The sequence below is a fragment of the Eurosta solidaginis genome, chromosome 1 (genome assembly GCF_040869045.1).
Source record: "Eurosta solidaginis isolate ZX-2024a chromosome 1, ASM4086904v1, whole genome shotgun sequence".
NCBI classification, from domain to species: domain Eukaryota; kingdom Metazoa; phylum Arthropoda; class Insecta; order Diptera; family Tephritidae; genus Eurosta; species Eurosta solidaginis.
Window position 1 is genome coordinate 78,538,790 of NC_090319.1, and position 19,904 is coordinate 78,558,693.

The 19,904-nt window shown below is 37.0% G+C and overlaps 1 protein-coding gene across 1 annotated transcript in view; it reads left to right on the forward strand.

Annotated features, from left to right (window-relative positions):
* Nucleotides 1–19,904, forward strand: part of l(3)mbt (lethal (3) malignant brain tumor) — a 40,402-nt gene that overhangs the window by 13,088 nt on the left and 7,410 nt on the right. Inside the window, exons 2-3 of the mRNA XM_067758600.1 lie at nucleotides 1,342–3,540; nucleotides 19,166–19,719. Of these exons, the coding sequence (XP_067614701.1) occupies nucleotides 1,342–3,540; nucleotides 19,166–19,719 (2,753 nt within the window). The remainder of the gene's footprint in view (nucleotides 1–1,341; nucleotides 3,541–19,165; nucleotides 19,720–19,904) is intronic.

Below are 19,904 nucleotides of genomic sequence, written 5' to 3' on the forward strand. Positions count from 1 at the left end.
TCAAAACCAAGAAGAATTAAACAAGGGGTGCCACAGGGTGGTGTCTTATCCCCACTTTGTTTAACTTCTACATATCAAAGCTACCTTCTCCACCAGAAGGAGTTACTATCGTTTCCTACGCTGATGACTGCACAATAATGGCCACAGGCCCACAGATCGATGAGCTTTGCAACAGAATAAACGGCTACCTCCCAGATCTCTCCAGTTTTTTCGCCTCGCGAAACCTGGCATTATCACCGACTAAATCCTCCGCGACCTTATTTACAACGTAGACGTGCCAAATGTCGACCATTTTGAACATCCACGTCGATGGCACTACGCTACCGACTGTCCTACACCCCAAAATCTGGGGTGTGACGTTTGATCAGGATCTACATTTTGGTGAGCATGCAGCCGCAATTGTACCGAAAATCCAGAGCCGTAATAAAATCCTCAAAACTCTTGCTGGCAGTACTTGGGGAAAAAACAAAGAAAAGCTCATTACGGCTTACAAAGCAATTGGCCAGCCGATTGCATGCTACGCGTCCCCTATATGGTCGCCAAGCCTAAAAACTATTTACTGTAAAAAGGTACAGGCCTGCCAAAATACTACTCTCAGAACCGCCACGGGCTGTCTTCATATGTCCCCAGAACACCATCTACATAATGAGGCGAGAATACTCCCCATCAGGGAGAGAAATGAGATGCTCACCAAACAGTTCCTGTTGAATACCCAGAAATCTGGGCATCCCAACAGACATCTGGTTGATGAGCCAACACCGCCCAGGGCGTCGGACTTTTATGCCAGGAATTGCCCGGTGAATCCAGTACTCAAAGAACAGTACCCGAAACTAGCGGAAGAGGAACGCATACTCCCTAGAGAAACGCGAGTCACTCTAGCTCAACTTCGATCTGGATACTGTAACAGGTTAAACTCTTACCTATCCAGAATCAACCCCGACATACAAAATATATGCCCCGCTTGCAATGTGTCCCCACATGACACCAACCATCTCTTTAATTGTAATATGGAACCAACGCCTCTAACACGCCTATCATTATGGTCCACCCCTTTTGAAACAGCAAGTTTCCTTGGACTCCCGTTAGAGGATATTTATGACAATTTGTGATCGGTTGCACCTATTGGATGGGGCGAAGCACTGCTACAAGAACAACAACATTCGATTAAGTTTCTGTGTGAAAACGGTATAACTCTGAGTTATAAAGAGAACTAGCCGTTTGGGTCCAACTTTATAATTAAATTTAATTTCTTAATAAAAATGTGCGTAGATTATAAATCTTTCCAAAGAACATACATATGAGACTCCCTTTTAACTTAAAAATTTTTACTTAACATTTTAGTGATGCCCACTTCCGTGCTCATTTGTAATCGTCCGCAATATACGCCACATTTACATGGAAGCTACAATAAATCAGGTACACCTACGCGTAATAATATTTATCCGAATCCAACACAAATGACGACGATATTTAATCCGGAACTTGTTAAGCAAATTGTTGTTGGTAATGCACCAAAAAATAGTGTAATTACGGCTGCATCAGCAAAAAAAAGTACCCACGCAGCAACGAGTAATACATCTCAAACGCTATTGAAGTCATCAACAACGGCCAAGACAACTAACGCTGCCGCAATGAAACATCAAGCTCAGCACAGCTCGAACAAACCAAGCACAACTCCAATTTCACAAGCACCATTAATGTCTACATTAGCAGTAACTACAACAAGCTCCGGCAGCACCACTAACACCCAAATCACGAAAAACCAAACGTCAACACCAACAACAAATAATACTTTACCACAAAATACGAAAACTACTAGTACTGCTTTCAAAACAACAAGTATTTTACAAACAGCGTTTAATTCTAAAGTTCCATTAGCCGAGGCAGCCAAAGCAGTAGCTGTTGCTTCAATTTCTACAAAATCATCAAAGACTGGTGAGCTAGTTGATACGCTTGATATTCCCACTGAACGTGGCGAAAGTAAAGCTCCATCACCGAAAATTACCTCTAAAGTGGAACCACAATCGTTGTTGTCGTCGGCGTCTTCTATACAGCAAAATGTATCTGTAATAAAAACTACGTCAAATTTGAATCAAACCAATGACGTATCAAGTGTAAAAACTGCTACCGATCAAGCTGCTAAAGCAAGACAAAACATGGAAACAACGAGTGGTGGAGAGTGCTGCGTTGATACATTAAAAGTCGATAACAACCAATTGATCAAACCCATCTTGGCACAATCGAAGCTTATAGAAAAACAAGAATCACTTTTAAAAACTCGTCCAATTCAAACGATCATTGATTGCAATACCAGTCCACGTTCAAAGCGATCGAAATCACTTAGCAGTGGAGTTAAAGATTCTTCAATTTTGGAAAAGGGTAAACCACAATTTTGCTCACTCACAACAGAACAGCAAAGTTTGTCAGAACGGCGTCACTCAACCGCTTCGGAAAGTGATACTAAAAGAATGAAACAAAACAGCAGTCCACCCCGACGTAAACAACTTTTGATCACAACAAAGACAAATAGCAGCGACATTACAAAAGAATATGATATAATTGATCTTATAGATTATAATGAAGAAGAAAGAAATATCATTGAAAGACAACTAAAGAAAATAGATTTGGCAGAAGAGGAAGATGGGGAAGAAGAAAAAAGTACGGTTCAACATGCTCTTACCAATAACATAACTAAACAGCACGATTTTAAGGATGTACAGGATGTGAAAGCAAAAGCAGCAACAAAAAAGACACCAATAGAGGAAAAGGAAGAGTCAAACTTAAATTCATCTAATGGTAACATCGATGAAGAAAACGAACTTACTGAAGGTTCATCAATAAAAATTGAAATCGTTGTGGAGGACGCTGCTGCAGTAGAAGATGCGCCACAATTAAAACCACAACAATCGCAGCAAAGCAATGAAAGCGTTGATATCATATATCAGGATACAAAGGCCGAAGATACACAAACATCGGTTGAGCATACGCAAGATTCAATAGAAAAATCACTTTATTGTGATGAAAAAATATCAATTAGCTCAACATCCACATCATCAAGCCGTCAAAGTTTACATGATGATACTTTACCTACAGCATCCCACCTACCATCTTCGTCTTTAGTAGTTAGTCACAAACATGGTTACAGTCATCACAACCTGTCTTCCAAGTCGGCAAATCTACCAAGCACATCGGCAGCTGCTGCTGCTGCTGCTGAGATCTCAGTAAAATCGTCAAGCTCCTTAAATTCCACTGAAAACTCAATGTCGTGCGCATTGAAAATGTTGGCCAATTTTAATATGCTTACTTGGAACCAGCGCATCGGTAGTGCACGCGGCACAAATATGCGCTTCCAATTAAATGAATTTAATCTAATCGAAATTAATGAACGCTGTTCGCCCCGTACACGCATACATACTGCGTATGAGAAACCAATTTATGAACGTGAATCGGTACCAAATTTAAGTGAAAAAAATAAAGGTCTATTGTATTTATGCAGACAATGTAACTGTCATGGTCCAGCTTTAGACTTTCTTGCACCAGGTAAATAATGTATAATGTATCTCTTTCTCCCTCTCCGTCTTTTTCCCTCCATCTATCCCTATCCCTCTTTCTTCGTCTCTTTCTCCTTCCCTTATTTCCATATTGCCATATTGGGCCCTCGTCCACTACCTGGATAAAAAATTATCTAAATACTAATCTAGGCAAAAGGCTACCTACATACCAAATTTCAGGCAAATCGAATAATGAATCGAATAGATCGGTCCCTGGTTCACTTCCCGGAAAAAAGTATCGTATATACTAATTTAGGCAAAGGGCTACCTAGTATATACCAAATTTCAAGCAAATCGAACCGTGAATACAATTTGTTCGAATAGATCGGTCCCTTGCCCACTTGCCGGAAAGAAACTTCACTGGAATACTTTCCGGCTTGCTGTCAAGCTATCCTGTAAATTTGAATAAAATCGGCTAAGTGATATGCAATAGAATAACTTAAGGGCCAATTAATGGTGACTTATAACCATAAAACCATAACCAGATAAAGCAGCTGATCGAACCTACCTTATGGAAAACAATGTAATCGATTAATGGTGCCATACCATAACGCTAATGCCAAAACCATACCATAGCCAACCAATTGGTTTTTGGTTTCTTGCCATATCCATAACCTAAAAATATTTGAGTTGGTGAATTTAATCACTTTTTGTAGATTTTATTCATTGATTTGGATACGTTATGACTAAGAGACTTATTTTTTGCAGAATATGTTTGTAATTTTTTGCGTTTTCTTCATTTTTATGAAGTTTTCACGATTTTTAGGTTAAGGCACCATTAATGGATCACATTGGAAATGCTTATGGATATGGGTATGGTTACGACTATGGCGTTAGGGTCAAATTAGTTTAATTAGCCCTTTAAATACGGTACCAAAAACTATCTCTTGTGAACTTCGCTTAACGAAAATAAAGAACAAGAAAATAATCTTTAAAATTTACAAATAATTTTTGCTACTATTTTTTTATCCTGCGGTGTATAAATTTTAGTATGATATGAGCCATAATTTGTTGATAGCGGCACAAGTCTTCTTTCTTTGAAATTTCCTTAGCATTCTGGTAAGTGGGATAACCCTATGTAATTAATTAGCACCAGAAATTTTTTTTGTAGTGGACTTATGCCAATATAAAAAATAACGGTGGTATAGGTTGGCAGATAATGTTAAAGTAAAATATTCCCCACTCTCCTGCAGAGACGTAAATCTATAGAGAATCATGATGTAATAATCAGTGTGACCAGATCCTGTGAAAAAAAATGCTAAAACCATTTTCAAAATGCCAGAAAATGCTAAAAAATTATTTTAATGCTAATAAAATTCCTTCATTTGGATTTTACTGTATTTTATTAGATTTATGCGTACATACATATTTATATATAGATATTTTAAAACCCATTTAACTTTGGTCCGATGTTTGTAACGTTGAGAACTATAGAAGATAGACTCACCATTAAGTATACCGAATTGATCAGGGCGACGAACTGAGTTGATATAGCCATGTCCGTCTGTCCGTCCGTCTGTCCGTCCGTCTGTCTGTTTGAACGCAAACTAGTCCCTCAAATTTTGAGATATCTCAATGAAATTTGACACAAGGATGAATTTTTTATTATATTAGACATTTGTCGGATCCGGTAGGATCGGACCATTATAACATATATCTCCCATACAACCGATCGTTCAGATAAGACGATTTTGATCATTACTGCCGCAATTTAGAAGGTATAAACGTGAAACTCGGTGATATACATATATTCTAATATATCATAGAAGATATCCTGAAAAAATCACTTTGATCGGAGCTATATGTATATAGTTATATATATATATAGTTATATCCCATCGATCGTTCAGATATAAAGATTTTTGGCCATTTCTCCCTTAATTTCGAATGTATAAACGTGAAACTCGGTGATATATATTTTAATATATCATAGAAGATTTCCTGTAAAAATCATTTCGATCGGAGCTATTGGCTATTTCTCCCTTAGTTTCCAATATAAAAACGTGAAACTTGGTGATATATATTCTAATATATCATAGATTTCCTGTAAAAATCATTTCGATCGGAGCTATATATAATATATATCCCATACAACCGATCGTTCAGATAAGGGGGTTTTTTGCCATTTTTTTTATATTTATCTTAAAATCGTTTAGGTATGTACATCTGTTCACTATATATTTCTTATCTTATACAGCGCATTATTTGGAGATTACGAATGGGATAAGATTATTGTTCAGCCCCATTCAAGAAAGGTATGAAGTCTTCGGCACAGCCGAAGACAGTCCCGCCCTTACTTGTTTTAAGTAAAAAGACTGCTATACTGAATATTTGTGTGTACTTATGAAAGATTGATATCAATATCGACTAAATCAACATTATCCAGTAAGGAATTTGGTAAACAATCATTACTGTACATTTGACTATCGCACTTTTTTATGAGATCGTTTGGTATATTAAAATCTTCACAGCACTTATTAAGTATCTTAAGGCCACATCGAATATATAAAAGTGAATTAACTGTATTTATATGCATTCTATTTCTTAGCTTCGATTTTAACAAATTCATGGCACTAAAGACGCGTTCCACTTCGGCGTTACTAAAAGGCAATATTAAAAAATTCATAACAAAAGAACCAATCTCCTGAAAAATTCTATCATTTAGTGCGTCTTTATATTCGTAAACATTTGTCCAAAAACCAATAGTAGAATTCTGCTGATCCCATTTGTATGAAGATAGTTTTTGCCACTGTATCTCTAGCTCTGTAATCTGGTCAGTCGTAAATTTTTGTGTCTCCTCTTTAAAACAATCAAATAAGTTAGATTGGTTTATCTTTAAACTGTTTTCTACTGAAAAGAAATTTATTTTTTCCAAAGTTGTCAAATTATTGGGCAAGCGCTGTCTCAACTGATATACGAGATTAGTAATAAAATTTCTACACGTAAGTCTGATCGTTCGTTCGGCACTCGCATTTATTACAATTTTCTTGGTTTTTAAAAATTCCTCGAAACTGTAATTAAAATACGGAGTGGGTGCAAAAAAATCTTCTAAACGCGAAGTTAATGGGTCGAACTTATTAGAACTTCTATTTGTTTAGAAAGACAACTTAACAATAAGCGTAGCTCAGAAAAAAGTCTAGTCGGATCAGCATCATTGCTCTCAAACATTTCATTCACCTTTTGAACCTCGTCTAATGCTGGTTTTAAAAACTTTAAATATGCTAAATTATTGTCATTATATAAACTTGACAAAATACGTACCTGGTGGCAAGATTCTGTGCCTGAAGCAACTCCAAAATGAGTTTAAGTTCTAGCCACTGGTTTTCTATTCGTTTTACTGCGGTTTCTATGGAACGCCATCTAGTAACACAAACTCGAATAAGTTTAAGTGGCTCTAAGTCATCATTAATTGCGAATAGATATTTTTATAATTAATCTGCCTCCGTGAAGATTTTGAGAACCAATTATAAGTCTCGGAAACAATGTATTCAATTTCACTTGGTAATGTTTTAGAAGCGGCCGATACAGACAACTGTATAGAGTGACAAACACACGGAACTATTATAACATTTTCATTTTTCTCTTTCAAATTGGCAATTACTCCACTATTTATTCCTGTCATTACATTAGCATTATCGGTCCGTAGACCAACCAAGTCGGAAATGCTTAAATGAAAATCTTCTACAACTTTATAAATAACAGAAGCAATGCTCAAAGCTGATGCGTCTTCAAGCATGTGAAGTTACAAAAACGTATTAACAAATTTTTTTGAGGAGTGGCTGTAGTATCGGATAACTATGTCTAAACACTTATTTATGGTAATATCCGTTGACTCGTCTATAATAGGACTATATTTACTATTTCCAATATCATCTAGAAGTATCTGCTTAAAATAGGGACCCAAAATGTTTTTGATAATAGCAGAGTATTTCGTCCGGGCCAAGCTCATTTCTACGGCAACTTTGCTATCATTGAAAATATTTTTCTGCAAATGCACTAAATGGTCAATCGATCTAAACGAAGTATGTACTGCTACATATATGGCTTCAGATAGCTCTGCGGCTTTTGCTTTGTCATTTATGGCAACAGGCATAAAATGGAATAATTTGTTGGTTATTTGCGAGAAATGGGGATGCTGCTGTTACACGTTTCGATGTTTTTCCATGCGCTAAAAGTGTACTTAGCTTCGGTTTTATCAAAGATTATCGAAAACAAAGATGTTGCAGGGACGAAAAATCGTGTGAAGCAAGCTTCACAAAATTCTAGTAGGTCACATTCACCACTTACCACAGCAGAATTTGTTAAACTACCACTGTCTGTATTTGTTATTTAACAATTATTTGTACACTTTTTATTCAGCTAATGTGTTCAGAATTTAACTTTTACTCTCTAAAACTCCAATCAGTGTATTTCTGTGCTTAAATTATGTTAAAAATTGTGTTAAAGTTTTTGGTGTGGTGAAAGTGACCTACTAGAATTTTGTTACGCTCCGCTGCTTTCCACCGAAGTTTGCGCCTGCAACATCTTAATTTTCGATAATCTTTGGTTTTATATTACACTGACAGTATTTGCATTTTATATGTTGCTCATCCAACGCTATTATCCATTTTGATATTCGTGGATCATTTAACCATTCCTTACGTACTTTCTGAGCACAGTTTCTACATAAATATAAGCATAAATTCAAACCCTGACGTAATAGAAATTTTAACCTTTTGCTTCCACTTGGTAAACTGCTTTCAGTATCGTCGCTGTCCGCACCTTCTACGATTTGCGTTTTTCTTTTCAGAAACCTTTTATTAAAAATTTGTATTCCACACCTGGCAAACATTATTTATGTTTTATTAACTATACAAAGCTGTCCATTTTATATTGTATGGTTTATCTTCTTTGTATATTTCTATGTTCGCGTGAGCTGCTTTCTGCAATAGTAAAACAAAGAAAGAAAAAGCAATCAGCTGATTTGAGCTTTATGCATATTCATGAATTATTGCTGCCAAATTATATAAATTTTTACCTCTAATTTAAGTCTTTACATGAAGATGCCATATTTGTGAAATTTCTTATGATTGATATGGTTTTAAAAAAATCCAAAAAATGCCAACAAACACTTTCAAAAAGGCTAGAAAATATGCCAAATACAAAATTTGCAGCGAAATCAATAATTAAAATGCTAGATCTAGCTGCAAAAATTCCAACTTGGTCACATTGGTAATAATAAAGCTTGAAACACAATGCCGAGCGACGACGATATACGCCGCGTCGGGCGATGACATTTTTCAAATTAAGCCCAGACATGGTTCAATTATGTACAGGTTGGCTCATCTCATCAGCTGAATTTATTTAGGTCATTGCATGGTCGAAGGGATTGTCAAAAGGAGATGGCAAACTCAAAATGAAACCAACACATTGGCAACATTTTACTTACACAAATTGCTAAGTTTTATGTTTCCATTCCATACCATTCGCACCAACACCAATACACAGATTTTGACAATTTGAACAGACATATTTTGTTGCTTTACAGATGAGCCAACCTGTATATAGTTGAACCATGGTCCAGACATTTCGTCTACTTAAAACACAATGCCGGGCGATATTGACGCTGTTTATTCAGAGTTGCCATTATTTAGAAATAAAGATGAAATCAATTAAACCTTTTTTAATTCTCTTCTTTAGCACTTGACTGCTAAAACACACCCAAAATGTTAAGAAATTAACAAAACCAAACAAAAATGTTAAGAAATTAAATTAAAAATTATATGTAAAGAAAAAATGTGTTTTTGGATATTATGTTTTCTTTTTTTATACTTAAAAAATTTAACAGCAGCAACCCTTGGGATGTTTGTTAAGAACTTAAATTAAAAATTATATGTAAAGAAAAAATGTGTTTTTGGATATTATGTTTTCTTTTTTTATACTTAAAAAATTTAACAGCAGCAACCCTTGGGATGTTTGTCGCCATCGCCCGTCGCAAAATGACGTCGCGTAAATTTCGCTCTTGGCGTTTATTGTGTTCACCTTCATGTAATTATGGGGATTTTATTTTTGACTAGGCGATGTTCGTCGCGTTTATTTCGCGGCGTCAGGGCATTGTGTTTCAAGCTTAAATGTGATGTCAACAACATAACCTCACTTTTTCGGCAGCTGTAAATGCCAGTATTTTCGTGTATTTCAAAAGTAATAAATTTGGATTGCTTAATTTTTCGTACAAATTCTTCAAATAAATTAGTTTTCTTCAAAATTTTGTCTATATTCTGTTAGGGAATACAAAGTTGCGTTAATCTTTTTGGCTAAACAATTCTAGTAACGGCTTATATAGTTTTAATATTTCTAAACGTATAGTAAAATCTGCTACGATCGTAGTAGAACTCAAAGGCAGTTCTGTATGATAGACAACCCTCTAAATTATGCATGCCGAACTTGTCAGAATAAGGGAAAACGTCAACGGGATGAGAATACCTGAATATTCATTTCATCATGTAGAGAAAATCAACGACGGAGAGCAATAAAATTTGTCAAACTGGCGGTAGGTTATTCACCACATTACCTACATGAAGATAACCAAAATGCATGTTTTTCATTAAAATTTCACAAAAAAGTTGTTCAAAAATCATGAATCAGTCACAAGAGGTTTGTTCGGCTGACAAATTTTTTGACAATTGCAGCGATTTTGCTCCCAAATCGAATTGACATTTTAGTAGTAAAAATAGGAAGCAATAAGTTTACAAACACTCGATAAGTACTGAACTGCATAATTCCATAGAACAATTTTTTAAATTTTGAGATGAATTTATTAACTATGCCATGTTCTATTACTGTGGCTGAACATACATAGGTTTTATAAAAAGTAGGGACACCAAGGAATCGTGCACTTTCGTAAACCTATGAACATGCGAAACTTAAATCAATTCAAAGTTCATCGTTCAACGTCAAAAACTGGAATAGTAAATCGATTCACGTAAAAATGCCATTAGTAAATAATGGAGATGCCATAACGAAATGTACTCATTGAGCATGTTAACTTATTCATTCCGTATTTTCGGAATACGCGACTCCATTTTAGAATTTGGGGAATCGGTTTATATTTGGAATATTATGTAATTATGTGATAGTATCAAGCGAACGTGTTCCGAATATTTTAATTTACGGTTTATCCGGAACACTTCCATGGATACTTAATGGAAAGAGCTTTCCGAAAGCAGGAGCGCACAAAAGCTTATCTCTTTTGTCAAAGTCAAGGCCGCAATATAAAGCTCCAAGACAATAAGCCACTTTCTTTTATTTTTTTTTTGTCAGTTCATGGCGGCTGCTGAGTAGAGTATCACCCCATGTCGGTTGCCTGTTCAAAATCGTCCTATCTCAAAATATTTTTGAAAAACTTCCCATTTCAGGATTTGTCACAAAAACGCCCTATATTAGAATTAGATTGAAGAACGCCTTATCTCAGAATACTTTTCATTAACTCCCTCTACTGTCAAAATGCATTAACTTATGCTGAGATAGGGAGTTTATGAACCAAATTTTGAGATAGTGTATTTTTGAATAAAGTTCTAACGTACGGAATTGTTCAAACAAATTCTGAAAGAATGACCACACCAACCTAACTCTTTATTAATTAATGAAATATTTAGTAGAAAACGAATTATTTCCCCCAAAACCTGTGACATTTACAAAATTATTATCACTACTAATATACTACTAAAGGTACTTTTCTACTACAATTTTCGCTGAATGGGATAGAATATCTCCCATTTTCCTTAATTCGTAAAAGCAACCCTTCCAGATTTTTCAATTTGGGAGTGTCAAAGATCTGTCATCATTGGAGAACAAACCTCTAGTAATTGAATCATGGTTCAAAAATATAGTTCAATTGTGAATATTATATCAAAATAAAAGTTTTCTAGCATTGTAATTGACGAATTTCATGCCACGTTTCCCTAGTGGTGAATTACCTACACGCGATGATGGTTTACTACTCCAACTAATCTTTAACCTCACGTCTCTGCTCTTCTTTGTAGTTTTAATATTTATGTTGTATTAAGGTAGCGATATGTTTTAACATTTGAGATAAACTATATATATAATAACTAGCAGACCCGGCAGACGTTGTTCTGCCCTAAATTTGGTCTATCTGCATACATTTTAATAAGCTTTTTCCGTCTAACTCTGCCCTACCCCTCTACAATTTTTCCTAATCTTTTTATTCACTCCTTCCTGGGTCTTTTTCGCTTCATCTATCTCCATCTTCGTCTCATTCTATCTCTTTCTCAGTCTCCTTCTCTCAATTTTTCTCATTCTTCTTCTTCTCTTATTGCCAGTCCCAGAGGGTGGTATGTATTTTGTTCCAGTCCCATTCCGAGTCTCAGTCCCATTCCCACTCCGAGTCTCAGTCTCAGTCCCAGTCCGTCTCTGGTATACTTACCGGAAAAAAGCATCGTAAATACTAATAGGCAAATTTATATACGAAATTTCAGGCAAATCGAATAGGACGTATGTAAATAGTTATGTTGATATTATTAATTCTTGTCTTTATTTCGGCTTCGCATGCATATTTATCAGTTTTGCCAGGTTGATGCAACTAAATCGAATATCACAATGAACTTTAGAGCTCTCAGCAACAGCTTTCATTTGATATCCATAATACACACACATTCTAGGGGTATCCGGGTCCATGGTTTGGCCTATATCTCGAGACCCTTGTCACTCAGCGGTGTAAAACTTACTCTGTATTATAGCACACATCAACAGCTTCAATTTGATACCCATAATATAAAAACACATTCTAGGTGTATCCGGGTCCATGCTTTGGCCTATATCTCGAGACCGTAGTCACCCAGCGGTGTAAAACTTACTCTGTACTAAAGCATACATCAACAGCTTCAATTTGATACCCATAATGTAAAAATATATTCTAGGTGTATCCGGGTCCACGTTTTGGCCTACATCTCGAGACCCTAGTCACCCAGCGGCATAAAACTTACTTGTACAAAAGCTCACATCAACAGCTTCAATTTGATACCCATAATGTAAAAACACATCCTAGTGCTACCCTGATCCACTTTTTGGCCTATATCTCGAAACCCTAGTCACCAATAGGTATGAAAACTACCCTGTTCTAAAGCACTCATCAACACCTTCAATTTGATACCCACAATGTAAAAAAATTGTCTAGGCGTTCACGGGCCCACGTTTGGCCTATATCTCCAGACCCTAGTCACCCAGGGGTATGAAAATTATCCTCTACTAAATCACTCATCAACAGCTTTCATTTGTTATCCATATTGTATAAACACATTCTAGGGGTACCCGGGTCCACGTTTTGGCCTATATCTCGAAACTCTAGTCACCCAGGGGTATGGAAATTATCTTGTACTATAGCACTCATCAACAGCTTTCTTTTGATATCCATATTGTATAAACACATTCTAGGGGTACCCGGGTCCACGTTTTGATCTCAAGACCGTGACCGTGACACAAGAATTTTATATATTACAGATGAATCGTGGTGAGTGTATGCTCAGATGCTTAAAACTTGAAAACTACTGGACCGACTTTTATAAAATTTTGTAGGTATATTATCTAGGTACCCGAATAGGCTATATGCTATATTTAATACCGCTAGGTGGCTAGGGTCTTGAGACCAAAACGTGGACCCGGGTACCACTAGAATGTGTTTACACAATATGGATATCAAATGAAAGCTGTTGATGAGTGCTTTACTGCAGAACAATTTTCAAACCTCTGGGTGACTAGGGTCTCGAGATATAGGCCAAAACGTGGGCCCGGCTCAAATGAAAGCTGTTGATAAGGGCATTCGTAAAGAGTATTTTTTATACCGCTGGGTGACTAGAAGTAACAAGAAGGTTCAAAACATGCTATCAAGCAATATTTCATGCCGTTACTTCGCGGGTATGGGATTAACCATGCTATTTTATATGAGAACAATTTCTTTCCACGTGCTGAATCCCATGCTCGCGTATTACGCACAGTGTTGAATAGCAGCAACTCTCGATTACAGATGTCGCCCGCTCATGCTATAATATTCGTAGGTGGCATTATATGACTAGCATGAACTTTCGATTACCGAATTACAGATGTCGCCCGCTCATGTTATAATATTCGTAGGTGACATTTTATGACTAGAAGCAACTTTCGATTACCGAATTACAGATGTCGCCCGATCATAATACCAGTACTAAGTAGATTAGGAGAGAACCGTTATTGGCGTTACTGGCGGCATTGAGTTGAAGTGTTGAGAATTGTTGATATGCAGCATTTAGTACCATGTAGTCATAAGCGATAACAACCTAACTTCTATTACTTAGTTGGTATTTGCTATCGACCACATGGTACTAAATATTGCATACTAAAATATGCGGAATGCACTTTTCGTTTGAATAAAGTACAACCGACCGGCTTTGTGGTTACAATCGAATGATCCTTTTATTTCTTTTTCTTCTTTGTTTCACACTTCAAAATGGTTGACATAAGTGCTTACAAGTTACAAGTATGTTTTTAACTTAATCGAATAGCGTTGCCAGATAGTCTGACTTATTTCGTACTAAAACCTTATATTTACTCCTACTACAATACTTTTCTGCGCGCTTGATTTTGTTTTAGAGATTTTTGGCGATGGAATTTTAGCTAAGCGAAAATTGGAATTTGGGGGCAGGCTCGGTATCAACTCAATAAGATAACCTAAGTTATTAGCAATCACAAATTTCTAACCAAAATTTTGGGCAAAACGAAGTTTGCCAAGGTCAGATATTGGGCTGTGAACTTATTATATCTCTATTATAATTAGGTTGGGTAATGTAGAACGATATGGTAACATCAATGTATTCGATATATTTTGATCTTCTTCCAAAGTCGGAGTCGATCAGGAACTACAAGAGTCGTTTGGAGCTGCACTTTCAAACTAAAGGTATTTTCGACAATAAAGAATTATGCACTAAATTGTTATTGCAATACATAGGTGCATCCAACTATGCACTCTTAGTGACGTTGGCATCGCCACGTGTAGTGAGCGAATTACAATATGCCGAAGTCATAAAACTCCTTGAGGATCACTTCAATGTCAAAAAGAATGTACTGGTAGAGCAGCATAGATTTTTGTCTGAAGTTCAGAGCGAGAACCAGACAATCGCAGAGTTTTCAGCCCAACTTCAAAGAAAGGCGACTGACTGCGAGTTCTCATGCGAATGTAGCAAGTCGATGGCGAACTTATTTTTACGTGCGCAATTCATAAGGGGGCTATACAATAGGTACATTCGAGAACAACTACTACAGAATCCCGGGGATACTTTTGCAAAGTTAGTTGAGCGAGCATTACGCTGGAAGCAGCGAAAAGCGATAGTCAGGAAATGGCATCAGGAACCGCTGCCAACGATGTTAAACAAATCAGAGCTAAAGAGAAAGATCACGAAATTACGCGCAATAAATACAAGAAATTAGGGCTAGAAAATTGGTGTTTGCGCTGCGCGCGCAAAAACCATCTGACGAAGAATTGCAAAGTAAACAAAAACAAATTAAATTGCCAATACTGTCACAAAATGGGGCATCTAAAAGATGTGTGCATACAATACAAAATGAAACAAAGAAAAGAGTCGAAACAAACGAATAAGGTTACAGATTCAGAAGGGGAATTCTCAGAAGAAGATGATGGGAATGTACACAAAATTATAGACGTATATAGTAAGTCAGAGATGTCAAAAAAAGAAATAGAGAGATTTTATGCCAAAGTGTTATTCGAAGGGAAAACCAAAAATTTGAAATTGATTCAGGGGCCGGGTACACGTTGTTGCCAGAAAGTGATTTTAATAAACTAAATCTAAATGTAAAGTTACAGAAATCTAACGTTGCGTTCCGTTCGTATACGGGAGAAATCTTTCTGCCAAAGGGAGTTACTAAAGTTAATGTACAATACAAAAATAACAAATCAGTAGAAGATCTGTATGTCGTATCTTCTAAGCATTCTCCCCTCTTAGGTCGAGTTTGGATTCGCAGGCTAGGTATAAAGCTAGAAGATGTTGATAAACATACAAAAGACAAAACCCTATGCAACATAAATTCCGTTGAAAGCTTAATAACAAAATACCCGGAAGTATTTGAAGAAAAAGTAGGGTGCATTCCAAATTTGTCGTGCGCACTGAAGCTAGTACCAGCAGCGAAACCAGTATTCCTGAAAGAGCGCCAAGTGCCCTTCGCATTGAGAGAAAAAGTAGAAGAAGAGCTTGACGAATGGGAGCGTGATGGCATTATTACGAAAGTAAACACAAGCAATTGGGGGTCACCATTAGTAATTATTGCGAAACCGAATGGGAAAGTTCGGTTATGCGTCGACTACAAAATAGCAGTTAATCCACAATTGGAGCCAGCTCACTACCCTATTAAAAGAGTTGACGAAATACTGAAAACACTTAAAGACTGTAAATATTTCTGTAAGCTTGACTTATATAAGGCATATTTGCACGTGAGTGTCGATGAGGAAAGTAAGCACATACAAACAATATCGACACACAGAGATATATATCGCATGAACCGGCTGGCGTTCGGAGTTAAGACAGCTCCAAGTGAATTCAATCGTATTTTAGACCAGATTTTGTGTGGCTTACCAGGAACGTCGTCCTACTTCGATGATATTATTGTGTACGCAAAAACAAATCAAGAGTGCGAAGAAAGGCTAACCAAGTGTTTAGATAAGTTGAAAGAATATAATTTGCACGTTAACAGAGAAAAATGTCAGTTTTATAAAGAGAAAATACAGTACCTGGGGTACATGTTAGAATACAATAAAATTACAAAGTGTCCGGAGAAAGTAAGGGCCATTCAAAAAATTCCTACCCCAAAGAGTCCAGATGATCTAAGGAGATTTCTGGGAATGATAACCTATTACTCACGTTTCATCCCAAATTTATCGACCATTACGTCCCCATTGAGGACGCTACTAACTAAAAATACAAAATTCAAATGGTCTGATGAATGTCAATCTTCTTTCAAAAGACTTAAAAGCGAAATTTTAACTGGCCGAGTATTAATGCCTTACGATGCGAAATTGCCGGTAGTTTTGACGTGTGATGCGAGTCCTACGGGCGTTGCGGCAGTACTTGCCCATGAAATAAAAGGGGTTGAACACCCCATTTCCTTCATATCACGAGCCTTAACTAAAGCAGCGCAAAATTATAGCCAGTTAGATCGCGAAGCACTAGCAATAATATTCGCAGTCGACAAATTTTTTCAATACTTGTATGGAAGAGAGTTTACGCTGATAACGGATAACCGGCCCCTATCACGAATCTTGCACCAGAACGAAAAAATCCCGGCAATGACATCGGCTCGACTTCTACGTTATGCATCATTCCTTCAAGGGTTTAACTATAAGATGAAACACCGAAAATCCGAACTAATTGCACACGCTGATTGCTTGTCTAGAGCACCTGCAAAAGATACGTCGAATAGGTTTACACATTTTCTGGACGATGAGGTAACTGCAATACAAACTGAAACAGTCAATACAATATCCACTAACACAGTTACAGCGATATCAATTGCGAAAGAAACTGAAAGGGATCCAGAGTTAGCTGAAATGAAAACAGGGTTAATAAATGGTAAAATTCATGATCCAGAATACACCTTACAGAATGGTATTATATTGAAAAGACAACGGGTAATGATTCCGAAATCCTTGCGTAACGAAATCCTAAAGGAGTTACACTTCACTCATTTAGGAATAGTAAAAATGAAACAACTGGCGCGGAGATATTGCTATTGGAAAGGTATCGATGCAGATATAGAAAATGTTGTAAAATCGTGCCGAGACTGTGCCATGGTCCGAAAAGACCATCACAAATCACCACCCATTGTTGGGAGCAGCCGCAAGAAAACTTTGAAAGGGTTCATATGGACCACACGGGCCCATTTCAAAATCATTATTTTTTCGTTCTCGTTGACGCAAAGTCAAAATGGCCAGAAGTAAGAGTAATAAGAAACGCACCCACTTCCGAGAGCACGATCAAGTTATTGCAAGATATATTTTCAACACACGGGCTTCCACAAGTGCTCGTGTCCGACAACGCTACAATTTTTCATAGTAAAACGTTCCAGTCCTTCTGCCAAAGTAATGGTATCGTTCAAAAATTTATTGGACCAGGCCACCCGGCTACGAACGGGCTAGCGGAAAGACACATTCAAACGTTGAAGAACAAACTCGAAGCAATGCAAAATATCAACGCGCCAATGCGTAAGAAGGTAAAAGAAATTGTCAACCGCTACAGGATTACTCCGTTAGAAAATAACAAGACTCCGGCGGAAATTTATCTAGGTCGGAAAATTCGAAGCAAGCTAGATGCCATTAAGCCCGTACAACATAGCCATTCCACACCATCAGATACGTTCTCAAAGCGCGTCCGCCATTTTAGCGTGGGAGATCGGGTACAGGTAAAATGGTTTAACAAAAATAAAGCAACATGGAAATTCGGCATAGTGACGGAAAAGTACGGTAAACTACATTACCAAGTGCGACTGGATAATGGCTATAGTCTTAAGCGACACATTAACCAACTCCATAAGTCAAGCGTGCCTAACAGAGAAGAACGAGAAGAGGTTGCGGAAAGGGAGAAAAAGCCAAAGGAGCCAAATGAGGTAATGATCGAAACTCGGAGAGCTCCATACGAGGGGCCACAGCAGCAAACCGAAAGAGACGAGTCAACAGAACCGAATGAAGAACAAGAGCCCGAACCAAGGAACGAACAGGTTAGACGATCGGGAAGGCAACGGAAGCTCCCAGTCCGACTTCAAGACCATGTCCTTTATTAGCGTGGGAGAATATTATATCTCTATTATAATTAGGTTAGGTAATGTAGAACGATATGGTAACATCAATGTATACGATATATTTTGATCTTCTTTATGTGAATGTCTAAGTGTCAGCATTAATTATTCTTTGAGCATGAGCGTGCGTATTTGTGAATAGAAATACCATATTTAAACACAATAGAACTGCATCCGGATTTTTCAACTATCCGGATAGCCGAGCAGCGGATATCCGGATACGTAAACGGAAAATCCGGATATCCGTATGTCCGCATACTGGAATATAAAAGTTGAATATCTGCATATCAGAATTGAACGAAGCAAACATCGAAAGATTATTCACAAAATGTAGATTATTAAATTAACGTCAAAAATCAAAAAGCTACAATTTTACAAACAAGTGAAAATAAGAACAGTGCCATTTGTTTACATTGTGAAAAACGCTGTTAATTGATTTAAATGCCCCATTGTTATTAATGTTAAATAAACATATATGGTACATCAATTTGTTGATTTAACTGGATATCCAAAAATACGGTTATTAACCGGATCTTCATAAATCCGGATATCCGGATGGTTTCACAAACCAATATTAACCGGATATCCATGCCGTCCGGATTTTAGCCGTGTCAACGGATATTCGAATATGCGGATAGTCCCAGCCCTAGTCAGCTAGTTACATTGCAAAACCAAGTTCATTGTCAGTCTTTAACTATATCGCCGTTTTTTTTTGGTTAGAGTACGATATTAAAAATTTCCAAAAAAAAATATATCTCACACTAAAACTTGTTTTCTTTTAGAATTTTGTTCCCTAGACTGTTTAAAACGTGATTCACGCAAGCGCCGTAATGAGGAATATTTAACCGCTGCAACCAAACGCAGAACTACATCACAAGAGGCGGTCATCACACAGTTAGGTTGTAAGAAGTCCTTCCGCTGGTCAACATATTTACCAGAAAAATTTAATGCTATTGCTGCGCCTGTAAATCTTTTCATAAATCCATTTCCAACTGGTTCGAACAAGTTTCAAATAGGCATGAAGCTGGAAGCTATTGATCCAGAAAATTGTTCACTCTTTTGTGTATGCACAATTGTTGATATACAAGGTTATCGCATGAAATTAACATTCGATGGTTATGAGTATATGTACGATTTTTGGGTAAACGCGGATTCAATGGATATTTTTCCGCCTGGTTGGTGTGCTAAAACAAAACGTATCCTACAACCGCCTAAAGGGAAAACTGCAGAGGAGTTTAGCTGGTCGCCATATTTGATCGAATGCAAAGCGATTGCAGCACAACGTGTATTATTTACTCATTTAAATGCCTCTTTAGGCACACACAACCCCTTCAAGGTAAGGATATGTAACTGCATGAATATGTAGAGAGAGAGAGTCCATTCTTCCTAAACTGTTTGGTCGGCGAATAAATATGAAAGCAACATTTTTATTTCTATCATACTAGCAAATAGTCTCAGTGCTTACACTTTTTTCACACAATTACACAGGCGGACAAAATTTAACCAACATTCAGACCTAGA